Source organism: Leuciscus leuciscus, assembly GCF_965113295.1.
Source record: "Leuciscus leuciscus genome assembly, chromosome: 13".
NCBI lineage: Eukaryota > Metazoa > Chordata > Actinopteri > Cypriniformes > Leuciscidae > Leuciscus > Leuciscus leuciscus.
Genome location: NC_138737.1, coordinates 9,025,491 through 9,045,112, shown reverse-complemented (window position 1 = coordinate 9,045,112; position 19,622 = coordinate 9,025,491). Strand labels below are relative to the sequence as shown.

Genomic DNA, 19,622 nt, shown 5'->3' with positions numbered 1-19,622 from the left:
ACTGTGAACACATATACTGTTGCTCAGTAAGCTGTTAAGCACTCATGAAAGGGCTTTACAGGAACAATGAGGCACTGTTCCCTCTGTGGGATCTGCTGCCCTGCGAGCCCACAGAAAGACCTCTTTAGCCGGTTTGAACCCTCTCTGAACACACAGACCAGCCAGAGCAGAGACACAAGTACAGAAAGCCTGGTCTACAACAGAGAACATAGACTGACCCAGAACAATTCAAAGAGTTTCCGGCTCTTAAACGATGAGAAAGAATGGAAGCATGAAGACTCGTATTGTTAGATTAAATCATATCATCATTGCTTGATATTTTATAAGGATAGATAGACAATAATGAGAGTAATGGCTGTGAAAGGTACAAATTACTTTAGGTCGGTTACTTTGCACATAAGAAAAGTGCTAAAGACGATGTCTTTAATTAACAAACATATAATGCCCAAAAGATTGCTAATTGTGTGGATTCAAATTTAAATATACATGAAAATATTACATGCATGATATTTCTGACTATATATTAATGACTGGTTAAGTATTACATGTAATAATGCTTGAAGGGTTAGTTCAGGTGCCAAACTTAACAAAGAGAAAGATCATCGGTGCATCTTGAGGTTTACCTGAATATTAGTGTGGATCTCCATTGAGAACTATGAAGAAAGCCATCTGTTTAACAGCAGCCACTAAAACTAGTAGTGATTATTACCGCTGCACAGAGGCACAACACCCCCTAGTGTTCATATATGAGCACTGCAACGCACTATGAAATAAGATTAGGCTACATCTAGTTTTCATTGACGTCACATCACAATTTACTAAGAGCCTCAATAATCTTTTGAGACAGCAAAAGTCTATTGATTTGAGTGAAAAAGATTCCAATCACAGTTTCTGCAGGATAAAGTAATAAATTATTATTAAAATATACAATAATAAATGTAATACAATACAAATGTATACAAAAAAGTATAATGTAATTTAATAAAAATATAATATTATAGAATCTCAACAAGAGTCTCAAGTTCCTCACATACAATTTGATCTTACATTTTCTAATATTTGTTTTTATTTCTTTACTGACAATTATTTTATTTTATTTTATTTTTATTTTTTGCCTGCCCAGAAAAAATAAGCAAAAAAGTACACATTAGGGGTGTTCTAGATTGCCCTAATTCAGTATCTTAAAATAAAAACCTGCTATTCAGATAGAAATGGTCACATGCAAGTTCTTTACCCTTTGAACTACGTTATGTTGCAGGTCAGACATGTATTTTAAGGTTTATTTTTTGCACTCATGTACAAAAACAATCACACTGACTCCTTTCTTTAGCAGACTGTGGAAAAGCAGATTTGCTCACAGGGCCATGGTGATTTTATTGAGTGTAATTAGGTATTTTAGGAGCTCACTCTCAGGGAGAACATTCCAGTGTTGGTCCGAGGGTGCCAGCCAGCCATAATGTCTTTGTTTGCCCCTTAAGAGCAATCTGGGAGAAATATAACAAATCTCATTTGATATACATCCAACTGTTTGCATCCAAAAATGTTCCTGGAAAATAGAACAAACAGCATACTGTACTGTTTTCCATAATGATGAACTGAAAACAGTTTAACGCTTGCATTTTTCTATTTATTTAATTTAGAACAATATACAATGAGGTTCAAAAGTCCACAGTGAAATCTGTGATTCAAAATATTGTAAAATATTTAATACTCCCCACTGTTTATGAATCATTAATGTCATTTGATCATGTGAACTCATTGTACAGGCGAGTCAAATGTTCTTGCTTCAACTGAAGCACAAGATGCTCTATGGATCATTCTCAAATCATACTGAAGAAAATGATCATCAGCTTTTACACAAACTTGTGGTGTTCACGCAGCTTGAACGTTGCTGCCATTAAAGCAAAAGTGAAACAAAACAACTAAACATTCGGAAAGTATTTAATTTGTCTATTTAAATTTTCACTTAACCTGTTATTCTGATAAAATAATTTATTTTTTAACTAGTTTTTTTTACTAGTGGACATTAGAATCCCACTGTAACTGTCGACTCCACAAAATTGTTTAAATGATTATGGAATCACTTTTAAAAGGGTGATGCCATACAGAGAGACTGTTATACAGGTTTGTCCTTTCACTAAATAGCCACACAATTTTAAACGGTGCAAATAACACATACACAGACTCACCTCACAAACACACTATGAGCTCTTGTTCAGTCAGGTGAAATGGTCTGGAAAACATGAATTCTCTTCTGTCTTCTAATCTTACGGGTTTCCAAACGCCTCTTTTACTCTGTGAGCCTTTTCTATGGGGTGGGGGATTCCATTCCCTGAAATGACAGAACTCGTAATGCTGTTAACAAACAGGCTAATCAAGAGAAAGCCCCCGCTAGCCCATCAACAAAAGACCCTCTAGTTAGCCAACTAGCCGCAATAACTCTAAGTGCTATTTGCGTGTGACTAAGAGACAGAGTAGTCTTGTTATTTAAACCCCAGTGGGAAAAGTGAGTGAATTTGGCCGTCTGGGACCCCTCAGGCTCAACCGGACTCTCTACGCAGGGTCAGGATAGTCCCAGCTGGGTAAGAGAGCCCTACCTGCTAGGGGAATGCTCTTTTATATTAACCCCCTGCTGTTACTGAAACCCCGCTGGAGTTTAGAGTGATGTTGTGCTGATACTAAAAGACACAGCCCTGGTCCCTCGGTGCAGACTTGTCACACAGGATCACCACTGTCCCCGTCTGCCTGGAAAAACGCTTCTTAAAGTCCTCCACGGGAGATGCTCTCTCTTGTCTGGAAAGATTAAATTCAAATGTCATTAGTGATAAGCAATGCTTTTTCATATCATTGAACTGCTTGATATCAGATTGTTTCTCAGCATGTTCTCGTTTACTTGCAATGTGTGTCAGTGTCTCTGTTTTGGTATAAAGTGATAATTTTCCTATTTTTAAAACCCTGCTAACCAGGCCCACATAGAAACTGAGCTTACACAATGCTGCAGATTTCTGTAAAATTCAGTGTTTGTTTATTATAAACAGTATTTTGGCTAAATTGATTATGCATTCAGCCCTTAACTCAATTTAACACATTTTACCATGTTTAAAATCACAAAATCTCTCCACAAATCAGTGTAGAAAGTGAGAACAGTCTATACAGAAGATCAGTCAAAATGTAAGAAAATTTTTTTTTATATGAATATGTTTGATTTTTATTAGCATTAGTGGCCAACCAGTGTGACTTTTTAAACGACTGATGCTGATATTTAGAGAGCAGGGCGGCTGACACACACACACACACACACACACATATATATATATATATATCACGTATAAATATTTATATATGTGTGTGTGTGCGTGCGTGTGCCGCTAAATATATTCGCTCTATCACTAATTAGCATATGAATAAGGAAAAGAGCTTTGAAATTTGGGAATTCTGAGAGAAAAATTTATATTTTTTAGAAATATTACATCTCTAATCAGAGTACCTCATTCTATCCCGTTCCCTGTTCATGTATTTTTTGGCAAGCTGTTAGAGGATTTGAGGGAAAGGGGGTTGGTTTAGAAGCTGGCTGTGTGGTGCTCCTGCAGATGACTGAGTTCTGATAGGCTGGAGAGTCGAATCACATGGAGTTTATCACGGCTCCTTACATGGGCTACCCGGGGGTGAGAGCAACAGCATGGAGCAGCATATGCACTGCTGAGCGCACAAACACACACACACACACTCGCGCCGAGAGAGTTCACAGACAGTTACTGGGCAGCTAACATGCTCTCATTCATGGGAGGTATAAAGCAGTGAATTTTGGAGATTAAAGAGTGTGAGAGTGTTTCCACTGATGAGTTGCACTGAAACAAGAGAGATGTCGGAGAGATGCAATATTTTAAGGACCATCACGGCAGCTTTGTGCTGTTTCTATCAGAAGAGCTCCGTTATTGGAGCCAAGGTGAGTGAAAGCTTCCTAACATGTCAATTTATGCATTTTTAGTAGCATCTTATCCATGTGTAATATTTATTATATAGTTATATAATATATTTTACTCTTTATATTTTAACAACTTTATATTTTACCGTTAATATACATATATATGTAAAAATGTATGTAAACTAACAGTAAAATATAATGGATTTAAATATAAAGTGTGAAATATTGTAAATACATAGATGTACAGTAGCATACAGAAAGACTGATTTAAAAAGTAGAGAAATTTATATCAATAAAAAAAAAAAGAGAGAGAGAGAGAGAGAGGTGCTGTAAAAAGCAGGTCTGTGTGTAGTTTTATTGTGGCAGTCTTTAGCCTGGGCTCTTCAGTATATGGCTTTTTTCATTATAGTAAGTGAAGGCGTCAGACACACATGCTCACTCATGAGTGTGTGTGTGTGTGTGTGTGTGTGTGTGTGTGTTTCTTCCCATTCACTTGTAATTGTTTAGTTGCACACCCTCCTCCTTGTCTTCAAAACCATTTAACCCGTATTGATTGAAATCTTTTATCTCTGTGGCGGCTTGCAAATGGATCGTAAGTGTGAACGCGTGTGGTTTTGTTCACTCATCTAATGTGTCATGTGATAAGGACAGAGAGCTGCTCAGGTCGGGTTGAGTGAATTTATGGGGCGATATAAAATTGGTGGCCCTGCGTGTGGCTGTTACAGGTACATATGGAACCGATGTAGGAATGAAACAGAGCAGTCTGCAGGTCATACGACTATTCAAAATGTTTGGATTATCAATAGCAAGAATGCTCAAAGAGTTACATTACACCGAGACTACAGGGGGTTTTGGCCAACATGATGAAATGCATTAAATTTTCTGAGTTTATTGAGTGTATTGAAATATTTCTGTCAGTCTCCACAGATGTGGATAATCCATTCTCCCTTGCTGCAATCCAATGGCACATGAACTATTGATCTATGGTCCATCAAAGCCTACAATAAAGCAGTGCATATCAGGAGAATCTGGAACAAACTAAAATGTCTGGAATTTTTTTTTCTCATTTCCAAACTTTTATTTCTAATATACTTCAGACTGCAAACAGATATGCACAGATCAAGAATGTCAATAGCTCATTCAATAGTCTTGCATTTAATAGCAGTATTCCTGTAGCTGAACCAGTAGAGCACCAAGGTCATGGGTTCGATTCCCAGGGAATGCATGAACCAAAAGATGTGTAGCTTGAATGCAGTGCAAGTTGCATTGGATAAAAGTGTCAGCCAAATGCATAGATGTATTTTGCATGAAGACTGATGCCAGATTCCTGGCATGTTTATCGAAACAGTCTATATTTTCAAATTCTAAGGCTGAATTGGCCAGAAATAGCAGCATGTTTGTTATTTCTCAGCTCTGGCCAGCCAACTCAGCGGACCCTCGCTCTCAGGGTTTGAACGTCTGTTAAAAACATTCGGGTCTGGTCCACATTTTTTGGGCTTATTTCTAAAAATAGTGCTAGGTTGTCATGGAGACTTCCGGTCTTTTCGATGGTGTTGGGGGTCAGTGGGAGTTAGAAGGACAGAGAGGGCAGTGTTGGTGCCTCTTGTATGGATTCTTTCTTTCGAGAGGAAATTTCTCACTGAACCTCCTTGATCATAGAAGGCTTCATCTGGCAGCGAATGATTTCTAAGTAAATGTGGTGGAAACAACTTGGGGGCTTTATTTTGGTCAGTGTGAGGGGCAGTTGTGGGAAGGAGGGTGGTGTGTACTGTACAGTACAGCTGTGAATCTCTTCTACCCTGTAGAGGGCTGAAACCTAAACCGTGACAAGTCTGCCTTAAATAAGCAGGCTTACTTGTTTAGTAGAGGCATAGATTAACACCTGACATGGATTCTATGAATGTCGAATCATTCTTTTTAATGATTATGTGGTTGAACCAATTTCATGAAGTGTTCATGAATCTAAGGCCCTGTCCCAAATGGAACCCTAAAGGCTGATTTATACTTCCGTGTCGAAGGGAGCACGCTTCTGAAACCTAAAATGACAAATGGGACACCCAATGGTCTTTTGTCTTTAACGGACACACGCAAGCTGTGGCCATTGTAAGTCCACAAGTGCACATAAAGTGTGCCATTTGGGACAGGGCCTAACTTTGTTTTGGACTAAAACTTTATGACTTGTGTTTTTTGAGCATTCAACAAGCACTTTTAAGATGCTGTCAAGTTAAAAGTAGTCCAACTCTGAAACAGGTCTTAAGATCCCTGCATTTGGTTCCATCTTTAAATGGCAGAAACAGATGTTTTTAAAACCAGATTAATTATGTGTATGTAAATTTTTTGTGCTTCTTTGTTGTTTGTTCATCATCTTCACTTTATTTTTTTGTGAAGCATTATTGTGCTGCGTTTCTGCTACGATAGACATCCACTCTTGCATTGCGTGTGTAACGGAGGCCAGCTAGTGAGAGTTGTGCAGGCTGATGACTGCTAGGGAATGCAGTGTTTACTGTTTAGTGTCCTTGTCAGTGCACCCGCCTAGCATGCCACGATGATGGTTTGAGACCGACTGCAGGGTGGTTAGGATTGGAGGGTGAGCTTTAGAGGCGGAGCAATGAAGAGAGGGGTGTGTTTGTTTGGGTTGATTTCAAATATCAACAATGTTCAGCAGCGACTTTGAGAAATAACATACTGCACCTTTCATTGAAAATATTGTTATAAAGGCAGTATTTAACTAATGTTAAATGAGGCACATACTTTTGAGAATGCATTTGATGACTAAAACGAATCAGTGAATCATTTTTGGAACACCCAGACAAATTAACGAATTTTTCTCTAACACTTCCCACGCATTAGACATGCAACAGCGGTTCCCCCACACACTGACAGTGTAACACAGCAGAAGCATCATGGCTGTGGCAGAAATAGAAGCTCAGCAGAGCAGTGGGACAGCGGGAAGTCTCTCTGATTGACAGGCTGCTGGAGAGGTGCTGACACAGCCTGGCACAGTTCCATCAGTCAACAGCAAAAGTTTCACCTCCTGTCAGTGCTAAACAAAAGAATATGTTTTTGGATCAGGGATTAAATCATCATTGTGACCAAGCGGCGGCTTCTTAAAAAAATTAATAAATAAATAAATAAATAAATAAATAATAATTATATATATATATATATATATATATATATTTAATTCACTCTCAAGCCTGGACTGCGTGAAAAAGGGAAAAATAAACAATTGATGATTTTATCCATTGAAAAATGGGTATTACATATCAAAACAGAGCAAAATCTAATGCGAGTAGTCAACTGTGGAGGACAACTACCCTCCTGAAACACCACTGGCACATGTTTGAAGCAGAAAATGAAAGATATTTTTGAGTCAGAGCAAGCTCTCACATTTTGATGAAAAATTACATTTAAATAATGTGTCTTGCAATAATGTGTACTGAATCATTCACGAGCAGAGCAAGAACATGAACAATAACTTTTAATTTAAACATCTTTTTTCTCACTTTATCTCCTCTAATTCTACCTTCCTCGAGCATTCCATGCATAGGACTTAAAGGCATTTTCCAAGCTCAAGGCTTTCTTTTCTAACCAATGGCTTTCAGCAATTTTGAGTCCCCAGGACAAGCGTGTCCCCTACTTTTCCATCTTTTCCCCTTTTTGCTGTACAACAAATTGAGCACGCTCGAGGAAACATTAAAAAGAGGCCATGTTCAAAGTGATCCAGCACAGCTGCCCCAGGCCCTAATCTCCCCCTCTGCCCTCCTTACAAAGCCAGGGCTGGGCCACGCTGATTGGGACAAAACTGGAATGGAATGAGGGGGCTGGGGATCACAGATTGAAATGGAGAGAATGTGATTAAATGAGAAAGAGTCCAAGAAGGGGGGGATCTAGCTTATTTCTAGACCTCAGTTGCCTACAGTCAATATATTAAAGCATTGGCATATTTGACCTAACAATATTGTATTGATATTCTCATAATATATTCTTGTATAATAAGTATAAGTATATAACAAACACACACACACACACTTTATAGAACAAAAAATAAATATAGAAATTGGCGTGAGAATATTCATAGTATTGTCAAGCAAAAAAATGATTTAGATGATAAATACATAAATGTTGAATCAGACATCAGTTTAACACAGTAATAAATACAACAAATATGTAAATAATAATGAATGACAATATATACACACACTAAATAAAAAATAATATAGTATAATATTGTTTAGCCAAGTCCATGCTGATTCCCATCCCTATTATGCAGAATGTATTCATACTTCAATACATCAAAACTCCACTAACAAAATATTTATTTGATATAACTTCAAAAGGACAATAAATCTTTCATGAGCATCTGTCACATCCGCAGTTCTTCCAACTGAAATGTGTGCTGCCCTGTCCAGGAACACATGAACATGGCAGACACCCCAGGGACCATCTAAATGGACAATGTGATGAGGGTGAGATAAGAGAGGAAGAGGTCCTGTGTTTAGAGTCCCAGGAGACTGATGGGACACGCTGATGGCCCTTTTTGTTTACTCTGGCTCAGGAAGGGTGTGACCCAACACCAAAGCCCAGACCAGGTCGATTGTCCTGCACATAAGAGGCCACTAATGACCCCCTGAAACCCTTGGGAATCTCAACCTACAGGGTTGAGACAGAGGGTCTCCATCCTTCAAGCCCCCACAGGAATCAACAGGAAATAACATGATTTCTACATTTTATGTTAAGATGTGTAATGCTTACCCATATAAAGACGCCGCCACAATGAGAGGATGGTTGCCAATGCATTGCTTTGTGATGCCAAGGTCTTCATATTCATTTTAGCACATCGCTATGTGGTTTCTAGGATGTTCTGGGTGGTTACTACTGTAGTCTCTATGATATTCTAGTATCTAAGGATGACTAAGATACCTGTTTTCTTAAAGGGATAGTTCACCCAGAAATGAAAATTCTGTCATCATTTACTCACCCTCAAGTTGTTCTAAACCTGCATGAAGTTCTTTATTCTTTTGAACATAAAGGAAGATATTTCGAAGAATGCTAGTAAACCAACAGTTGCTGGTCCCCACTGACTTCCCTAGTATAGAAAAATATACTATGGAAGTCAATGGGGACCAGAAATACTATGGAAGTCAATGGGGACCAGTTTTGTTACCAACATTCTTCAAAATATCATCTTTTGTGTTCAGCACAAGAAAGAAATTAATACAGGTTTGGAACAACTTGAGGGTGAGTAAATGATGACAGAATTTTCATTTTTGGGTGAACTATACCTTTAAGGTCCTGTGAGTCTGTGATTTTTTCCCCTCTTTTAATATCCACCTATAAGTCAGATTGCTTAGAAAAGTATTAGTCCTTTTCAACAAGCCACAGCATTAAAGATACTTATGTCTGTTCAAATCTCAAATCATTAGTCATGAGAATGACTAACTCTGCCATTGGATTACTTGTCATGCTGGTTTCCATCACAAGTCAGTCTGAACATATGTACATGATCTCCATCTTTAGCCGTGCACTTTGCCATAATCTGCACAATTTCCAAATCAAACATGGATTTTTAACCGTTCACTCACTAAGCTGCTGAACGGCCACTTGTGGAGCAAACTAAAGAGGATTAGACGTTCGATAATTAACAGGGGAATGTCATCTCATCCATAATAATTATCCAGAAGTGGCTTTCCAGATCAAATTCAGCCTTTGAGCTCATCATCTTATACTGGAAAAGCCATGAGCACAGTTTGTTCTGACATGTGCCAATATGATCTAATGTGCGCTTGGTTACTAAGCTATGCTTATGATGTCTTACAAACTACTACAGACAATTTTTAATCCTGCAAAGTGTCTCGTATATGTCATTATGTTACCCATTCTGCTGTCGATATCTAACCTGTGCTCTGCACTTACCCAGTGAGACCTTTGAACCCTCATTCAATACATCCAAATGTTCCATTATGATTCACGTTCAAAAAGCATGCCACTATTTAAAAAAGAACCTTAGCAATCAGCCCCTCATATGTGAAGATAAAAATTACAATATATAAATGGCTACAACTAAAAGCAGAGGTGATTGATCTGATGTACAAATATATCAGCTCTGCTGCTTGATGGAGGGATTATTCGTCATGGTGCTATCGAGCTGCTCGAGCAACTGAGCTTTGGCTATTTTTAAACATTTATAGCCTCAACGCACCTCTAAATGGATCCACGATGTCGTAGCGCTGAATGAATGCGATGGCCGTGCCAGATTAACACCACCTCAGCTGGCATGCAATCACAAAGCAGTCATAAAACCAAAAACATGAACATCAAGTCCAACAAATATTAGCATTCAGCTCAACCTGAATAAAATCTCATGCTCATATGTTTTTACTAAAAGTTATACTTCAGATTTTTGTTTTAGTCACTGTATTGTGTAATACAGTTGAAAGACACTGAGCACAAACAAGTGCTTTGAAAGATTTTCCCAGTCAGCGTAAGACTATGTATCGTCTGGTCACTGTAATTTGTGGCTTGCGGGGTGTTGGCTTGGATCGCTGTTGTCTAAATGAAGTGGGTGTAACGCTCGTCCCTCACTACAATACCAGAGGCATCAGAGTGTATTTCAGTCCTCGCTGTGGCCTGGGTTTGTCAGTCTCTATACATAGTAAGGATCTTTGAAGCTTCTCCATATAAAGGGAAAAACGGTCCATTGACTCGGCATGACTTGAATATATTTGGTTTAATAAGCAAAGAGTTGCTAAAATATACTTTATAGTTTGCTTTCAAAGAAATGCACCAGTCTTTAATTCAGTAGTTTAGTTACATCCTTTCAAATAATCATAACATCTGACCATCTAAAAAGTGTCCTTCAGTCCTCTGAAAACGATTGAATGATCAGTGACGAGTTGACATGAGGATCAATCGGACAGGATTATCCACCAACCACTCAAGGAAGGAAAACAAGGAAGTAATACGACTCTGCCAAATGTTTGTGTGCGTGAGAGGTTTTCCATCACAAATCAGTTACTCAAAAGACCAGAATTAAGAGATCTTATTGTAAAATTTATACAGTATCAATGTCCAGTATCTACAACATCTTTTGTTGATTATCATCCATAAATCCATCAATACATATTAGTGGATTTGTTCAGATAACTTAACATTTGAAAATATCCAAACCAAAAGGCTATTCTAAACCTTACATATAAAATATTAAGTAAAAAAAACACCAAACTAATCATTTAGAACAATCATATACTATCGTATGATTTATGTTTAACATTCATATATTTTGTCGTCTCCCAAAATACACAGAGATATCCACATTTCCGGGCCTGTGTGCAGTGGTTTGTGGTGGACCACAGTGACAGATTGTGGTCAGTTAGATCCTAATAACTGCCTGACAGACAGACCACTGCTTGGGCTATGGGTCACTGGACAGAGAGAGAGAGAAACTGACAGCTAAGCATCTTATCAACATCACAGAAAACTGATGTAGCTTGTCTGCTGCTGTCAGGCCTGGAAAAACATGAAATGTATATTGAGTTTTTACATGATGAAAATGACTTTCATATACTACTACACATTTTTATTGTACTTGTACTTTTATTGTATATGGTAATACACACAATAATGTTGCTTGCATGCCTTGATAAATATCTTAGATGTAAAATAATATTATAAACACGGCCCAATAATGCAGAAGTCCTCAGTAGTGCACTAGGCTCTAGTTTCCTTTTGACAGCACAAATGTGATGACATCACTTGTTGTGAGCATTGATGTCACTGTACACCACCAGGGTTCTCAGCCATACTCCGATATCTTGGCAGGTTTAAGAAAACCCAAGTGAGTCATTCATCAAGCCATAAAAAGCCATGCAAAGCTACAGTGACAAATTAAAATAGGACTAAATAAAATACACAACAACATCATCTGGCTCTGGGTCCATGTTTGAGTGATGCAGTCGATTTAATTAAATCTGTCAAACAGTGTCATATCAATTGAAGTTTCCACTACTGAGCATGCACACACAAGACAGTTACTCATCAATTTTAATTACCTTTGCCCTTACATTGGTTTTATTTGACATATTACTCCATAGACCACAACTACAAAATTGAAACGTGGAGCCCTGCTGGGACTTTTCCCCCATACGCACAGATTTAGCTCTGGGTTATGCAGCAGTGCTGTGCTTGAGTACCCACCGCTTACAACTACCAGCTACAGCACAAAGGTACCACTTTAGGTCTCTGAGGTTGGGTACCACACATAGCTGCCATTCCAAGCACTTAAACAAAAAGGAAACAAGAATACGCTTGAAATCCCCAATCTGAAATATGTAACAGCCTCTTGCCTATAGGCTGTAACACAAGTGTAGAATGCAACTCACCCATTCACATTCAATAAAGCAATAAACCATTATAGTAATTTTACCATGTTTAAAGAGTGTTTGGCATACCACAAAATCATCTTAGAAACACAGCATCTTTATATGCATATAAATAAAAACAAAAATAATGAATTATTTGGTCAAATTGCTTATGGTTGACAAGCAAAGTACACTTTCGTTGTTTAAATTTTTTAAATCCATTTGAAAGAAATCTCTTATGCTCACCAAGTCTGCATTTATTTAATAAAAAATGACAAAGTAAACAAAATAATATTGTGTAATATTACTACAATTTAAAATAACTGTTTTATGTTCATATTTTAAAATTTAATTTATTAATGTAATTGCAAAGCATAATTGTTCCAGTCTTCAGTGTCACATGATCCTTCAGAAATCTAATATTTTAATATGCTTTCAATTGCTTTAAATAAATATATAAAAAGATAAATTATACAATTATTTATTAATTTATTTACAGAGTGTCCTTGTTATTTTCTAACAGGGTTTTAAGAAATTTGCTTTGCATTGTGCCTAACACCCTGCTTGATATTTTTTGTGAAACTTTTTTTTCCAGGATTTTTTGATGAAGTAAAAAAAAAAAAAAGCATTTATTTTAAATAGATTTTTTTCTGAAGTCTTAGCTGTCACTTTTGACCAATTTAATGCATCCTAACTGTATAAAAGTATTCATTTCTCAAAAACGAAATCAAAACACTCTTGCCTCTGGGTACGTTGGATATGACATCATGACCTGTCTTGCTTGCTCAAGAGACATTTCCAAATAATTTCCAAATCATTATAACAGATTATTCACGGATGCTTCACTGCCCTAAACCCTATAAAACTACTACTACTCTATACTACCTATGCTGTTAATGCACTACGTATCCTGCAAGCAAATGATCGATACCATTTAAAAATCATTTGTTAACATTAATGCATTAGGTTTCATAAACTAACAATGGATATTCCACAGTTTTGATCAATATAGTAATATAGGTTATATAATATAATTTATAAATATACTAATATTCATTCATTGTTAATGTTAATTCATAATACATTAGATGTGCAATACACTAATATACCATTCCAAACACAGCCAGAGTAATTTAGTCACAGGAGAGCATTAATACAACTCATACTTTGTTGATAAACAACAGTGGCATGTGATGTTTGTTAAGACACGAAGGAGTATTAAAATTGCATAATCGGTCTATGTTGTCAGTGCTTAGCTGGGAATCAATGTTGAAACTCATGAGACTATAAAGTGCTATTTGTGCCAATTGTTTTTAAATTCTATTACAATCAGGTCACATGACTGAGTTATGTTATTGAGACAGTGAAAGCAAGAATGAAGCGACCTTGACTGGAAAGATAATGAACTATGCTTTACCGAGTAAGTAGATTTATGGCATTAGTGCAAACTATTAGTTCTAATCAAAGCTCATGTTTCACAGAAAATGACTTATCAGTCTATTTGTTAACCTAAACTCTAAAGTAATTTCTTAGTGAAAAAAACGATTCTCAAAAAAATCTCCTAAATTGTGAAATCCACAGCTTTCCAATGAACCTGAAAAGTCCATGATGATTCAGAGCAGCGGGGGTGTGTTGGTGTGTGCAGGTAAAGGTACGGTATGCCCTGCGGATTCTGGAGGCGGAGACAGACAGGAAGAGGGAGGGAGCTTGGGCGTCACAGCAAATAGATCAGCACAGGAAGCAAGGGATCCATCAGCCAGTCAGATACTGAGTCACATAGCAAAAAGTAGGGAGGGGGATACAAAAAAAAGAAGAAGAGTGGAGACAAATAAAAGACTAACACCATTATACTTCAATCATAGAGACAAACATACCATCTACCATAGGGCCACCATGGCTCTAACATACTCTTCTGTTCCCATCTATGTGCAGTTTTCAAGGGACAAGTACATCATGGATGGACCACCGGAGAAGCTTCGAAGAGAACTAGAGGAAGAACTGAAACTAAGCAGTGAGGAACCACGGAGCCATGCCTGGTATCACGGAGCCATCCCTAGACAGGTACAGCTTTAAGAGGAGGGAGAGGGGTGGGTGATCATTAACAGATCATGTTTGTATTATGAGGCTCTCTGTGGTGAGTAGCTGTTTCTGTGATTTAGTGTATATATGTGTACAGTTACAATGTCTCTGAAATATTGTTCGGACGTTGAATGTGGCTGACAGCAGTGATCTTTCTGCTGTCAAAAGCATAGCTGAAGTCACACTGAAGTCATGCCTGTATCTGGCACTCAAACATTCACTTTCTTTGTATAAAAAGATAATGAAATAAAGACATGTGGCCATGTTTGCTCCAGCTAGAGCCTAGAGTAAGACTTGATTAAGGGAAGAAATACACTGAGGATATGACTTGCATTAGATGTTCTTAATGCTAACTTGTTAAATTTACAAAAAGTATTGTGGAAGCACCACGGTACTGTGATGCAACATCTAGTGTCATGATTCTTGGATATAAATCATGGTACTGAATGTTTACCATATGCATGTACTGTACCATGGTTTTTGCATGGTATTTCAAAGAATACTTTAGTATTAGCAGAATTAATGTCCAAAAAACATGGTGTTATCAAATTACAATATTTATGTCATGGTAATGCTACAGTACTTTTTTGGCACTTTTAATTATTGTACTTATTATAATGCTCTTGCTAAGGTCAACAATTATGAAACATGTAGATACATAGTTACCTGATAGGCATGTTGTGCAAAATAATAACCTATAAATAGTGTCTGACCTTCTAAAATGTTTCTTTAACCTTTACGTGCAATTTTACTTGCTTGGCTTAAGCTTTCTAGCTATGTGAAATTGCATATTGATGATCCTTTTAAACAGATATATTTAAGGAATATATACAAATATACACTTAAAATGTATGCTTCTAACTTGTCTAAAAATGTGAAATGCTTTGACAAATCTGGAGCAGAGAGTCCATTGTCGTCAGTAGTGTAGCTGGTTGATCAATACTTGTTTTAAACTGGTTTAGAGGTGCCAAACACAGAACAGAACAGAACAGGAAAAGCCACATTCACACCCAGACTTGCCCAAGATCAAGGAAAACAAAAGATTTCATTGAAACAAAACTCAAAATCTGAAGTCTGGACTGTATGCTAGAGTGTAGTCAGCTCCACGAGATCTTAGATTAGCTTGACAAACAGCAAAACTACCAATACCTCTAATGAAAGTACATTTCACAGTGCTTAAAGGGATAGTTCAACCAAAAATGAAAATGTTGTTATCATTTACTCATTTAAGTTTTTCCAACCCTGTACGAGTTTCTTTCTTCTGTTGAACACAAAAGAAGATATTATAAAGAATGTTGGTAATCAAACAGTTGAACGGTACCCATTGACTTCCATAGTAGGGGAAAAAAATACTATGCAAGTCAATGGGTGCCGTTCAACTGTTTGATTACCAACATTCTTTATAATATCTTCTTTTGTGTTCAACAGAAGAAACAAACTCATACAGGTTTGGAACAATTGAAGACAGAATTTTTAAGGTGAACAATCCTTTTAAACACTATATTTTGGACAGTTCATTAACACTAAGCTATATTCAAAAACAGCCATCAACAGTTTCTCATTGCGACAGACATCCCAGTGCTGACAGCTACAGATCCGCTCGTATGAAAACCATGTACCCTGGCTCCTCTTTCCCATGCTCCTATGCAGGATATGTCCCTGAAACTGACAACCCATCCATCGACAATTGTTGCAGAGCAGAGTGGTTAATATAGTGATGAATCATGACTGCTATTTGACCTGAGGTGTATTTATTTAACGGCATCATATGATCAGAACTACCAGCGTCCAGAGTCAGGCTACTGCTGCTTACACCACAAATATACCAGTCACAATGGAACATTCTCATTCATCATGGCTCAACAAACCTTATAAATGACCTTATAATACAATTTATCGGGTTCACACGTAGAAAAAAAATATGTAAATAAAAAATAGATATGGATATTTAGGAAAAGGGGCCACTTAAAGAGACACTTTGAAATATATAATTGGATTAGACTGTCTAAATATTCATAAATATAACTACATGCATCACAAAAGGTGCCCATAAAATATGATGCATGTTTGTGATGATTGATTGTTCATTCATTCTCTACACTTACAGTACATTACCCATCACTGTTAACAGGAATCAGCAGTGAGTTTGTAGACATGTATTCATTTGTTCTTTTGAGTGGTCCTTGGATCACTACACACCCTGCGATCAAGCATTTCCCTCTGACAGCATGTGGGCTGCAGTGTCTTTCAGCAGGACGAGTCTGACCTGCTCGGCTGAAGTTAAACAAACAAACTACAGACAAGGGAAAAGGAAAGACATGCCAATGGTGTGAAATGGCCTGTGGTTGATTTCAAAATGTAAATTCCCGGCAGTGTTCTATCACTTTGGGGGGAAAAAACATGATGGATGGTAAAAGATGAAGACTGATTAATTATAGATGACAATGTAGGCAGCAACCTGTGAAACTACCACAATCAAATTAGTTTATTCTGCATACTTGAACAAACAAAATGCACAGCCATAACTATCTGAGCATGTCTGTCCAGTGAACTACAAACTTTTTAGCTGCTGTTTTATACCATAAGACAGGCCTGAGAAAAGCTGTTTAGTACAACCATGAAAACAGTCATAAACACTCAGCGATTCTAATCAGACTTAATGACTCTTTTCCTGGTGCCACTGCTGATCCATTGCTCCAAACACACATGCTAACATTGATTTATTAGTGTTTGATCTCCTCATGAACACATTCTGGGGAAGTAATATGAAACAATGACATAGAAACTTACATAAAACTAATCTAATCTTATATAAACTAATAAACTAAAGGCATAATGATATATTATAATGAATAAGGATGCGCACACACACACACACACACACACACACACACACACACACACACACACACACACACACACACACACACACACACACACACACACACTCTCTCTGCCAGGCCAAAAAACAAAACAAAATTGTCACTGTTTGGCCTTAAATAAGCAAATGCTTACCAGTCTATCATTATTGCTGAGATTATTACGTTTCTAGCATGTTACATGTTTGGCAACAGTTCTTCTAACCCTAATTGATTGAGTGTGTAGCTTTTCATTTCTTAAACAAACCATGTGGGAAGACACATCATGACCATATTCCAGGATCACAATGTCAAGATGCATAACTTCAAATTGTGGTTGGGAGGGAGCTCAGCAAGAATAATAATTAAGAAGAACCTCTGAGTCCAGACCTTAAATTCATTAAAAAAGTATTTGTGGTGTGCTGGAGGAGACTTTACAGAGTGCTGGACTCTTGCATTGTCAACACAAGATCTTGACAAAAAGAAATGATGCACCTCTTGATGGAAATAAATGTTGTGGTGTTATTTACATCACATCAATTTTTGGACAAGATCTTGTCAATTAGGGTTAGAAGAACTGTTGCCAAACATATAACATGCTAGAAACATAATAATCACAGCAATAATGATCCAATGATAGACTCTTAAGCATTTGCCAATTTTAAATCCAAACAGCGACTTTTTTTATGGCCGGGAATTATTCTACACTGATTTTGAGTGATTTATATACTGATTAATTAATATTCCAAATGGCTTCCTAACGTTCAGTTTGGAGAGGTAGTCCATCATTCTGAACTGCTTGAATGCACCAGTGAACCACAAAACAAAGAAAGATCTAGGTCATGCCATGTATCACTGTCATAAAATTAGTTCTGTAATGTTTACTGAGGATGTATACATAATCTGATTGGACGGAATATAAGCACAAAGCTACATACGAATTTATGAGAAGAAAAGCATCACTACCTCAAAAATGTTTTCTCCAATGTTTGAGCTTGTTCATTCTGCATTTGCAGATTTAGAACCACAACCTAATGTTTAGGCCAATATCCAACATGCAAAATACTTTAAACTAAGGGAGGCAGGAAAATACAGTACATATGAAAGAGAGAGAGAAAAAAAGCTACCACAAAAAACAATGAAAATTGTGTGTTTGAATTGAAGGTGGCTGAAAACCTGGTCCAGCGTGATGGAGACTTTCTGATCCGAGACTCGCTGTCCAGCCCGGGAAACTATGTCCTCACCTGCCAGTGGAAGAACACTCCTCAACACTTCAAAATCAACAAACGAGTAGTGGCCATGAATGAGGCCTACTCACGCATCCAGTACCTGTTTGAGAAGGAGGGATTTGACAGTGTCCCCGCATTGGTGCGATACTATGTGGGCAACCGGGAGCCGGTATCGGAGGTTGTCGGAGCGATTATCTTTCAGCCAATCAACAGAGCTCTGCCTCTGAGATGCCTGGAGGAGAAATATGGAGTTGGATGTATACGTGTAGAGGCGGGATATTCCGAGAGAAAGAGCCTGACTTCGAAACGGTTAAGTCTGAATATCATGAACGGACACACCCAGGATCACACCCTCAGCCGTGGGAACCTCCTCAGGTGAGAGAAACACAATCATATGGCCCTTTTCACTATTATTCATTGCTACACTTTACCGCCAAGAAGAAATCACAAATGTGAGGAAATAAGAGAGATTAATTAATTTTACTCATAATAGGATTTACTAATTATAGATTCTAGTTCTCAAACGGTTTGGTAGATTTGGCCTTTTCAGAATCTCTATTTAGGAAAAAAATCTAATTTAGCTGTCCAAAAAAAAAGACCAATAATTAGTTCCATTCATATTTCCAACACTTGGCTAGAAAGTAAAACATACATATGTAGTGGCATCATTAACTAAAATTAACTAACAGTTAACAAATCATTTATTACAATATTTATTCATCTTTGTTAACGTTAGTTAATAAAAATATAACTGTTTATTTTTTGTTCATGTCAGCTCAGGTTCATTAAATAGATTATATTAATTAATGTACAAGTAGATGTTGAAATTAGAAATTAGAATTATTTTAACTAATGTACTTAACTAATGTTAACAAGTGGAACCTTATTGTAAAGTGTTACCAATTTAGCTCATGTGATTTACATTTTGTTTCAATCTTTTTAAACAATTTCAGGTTAAAGGAAATTCTGTGGTTTGACTGCCCTCATCATGAATTACAAAAGAAACATCACAAATAAACAATACTAGAAATAAAATTTAGAATATTTGCATTATATAATTGGGGTCTACTCTGAAAAATGACTAGTCATGATTTGACAAATTCCCCTTAAATCTATATAATAAAATGTATATCATTTTGTCAGCAATTATTGGGTCGCACATTCCATTTCT

At 37.1% G+C, this 19,622-nt stretch overlaps 1 protein-coding gene across 5 annotated transcripts in view; it reads left to right on the top strand.

Moving 5' to 3' along the window:
* The window catches only part of bcar3 (BCAR3 adaptor protein, NSP family member), a 76,824-nt gene that overhangs the window by 51,163 nt on the left and 6,039 nt on the right, over positions 1 to 19,622 (top strand). For 3 of the 5 annotated variants that reach the window (XM_082188108.1, XM_082188107.1, XM_082188109.1), the window contains 2 exons: positions 14,218 to 14,346; positions 18,387 to 18,826. In XM_082188108.1, coding sequence (XP_082044234.1) covers positions 14,218 to 14,346; positions 18,387 to 18,826 — 569 coding nt within the window. Of the gene's footprint in view, positions 1 to 3,387; positions 3,947 to 13,678; positions 13,706 to 13,866; positions 14,347 to 18,386; positions 18,827 to 19,622 lie in introns of those variants that run through there. The other 2 variants (XM_082188111.1, XM_082188110.1) reach the window with 2 other exon arrangements.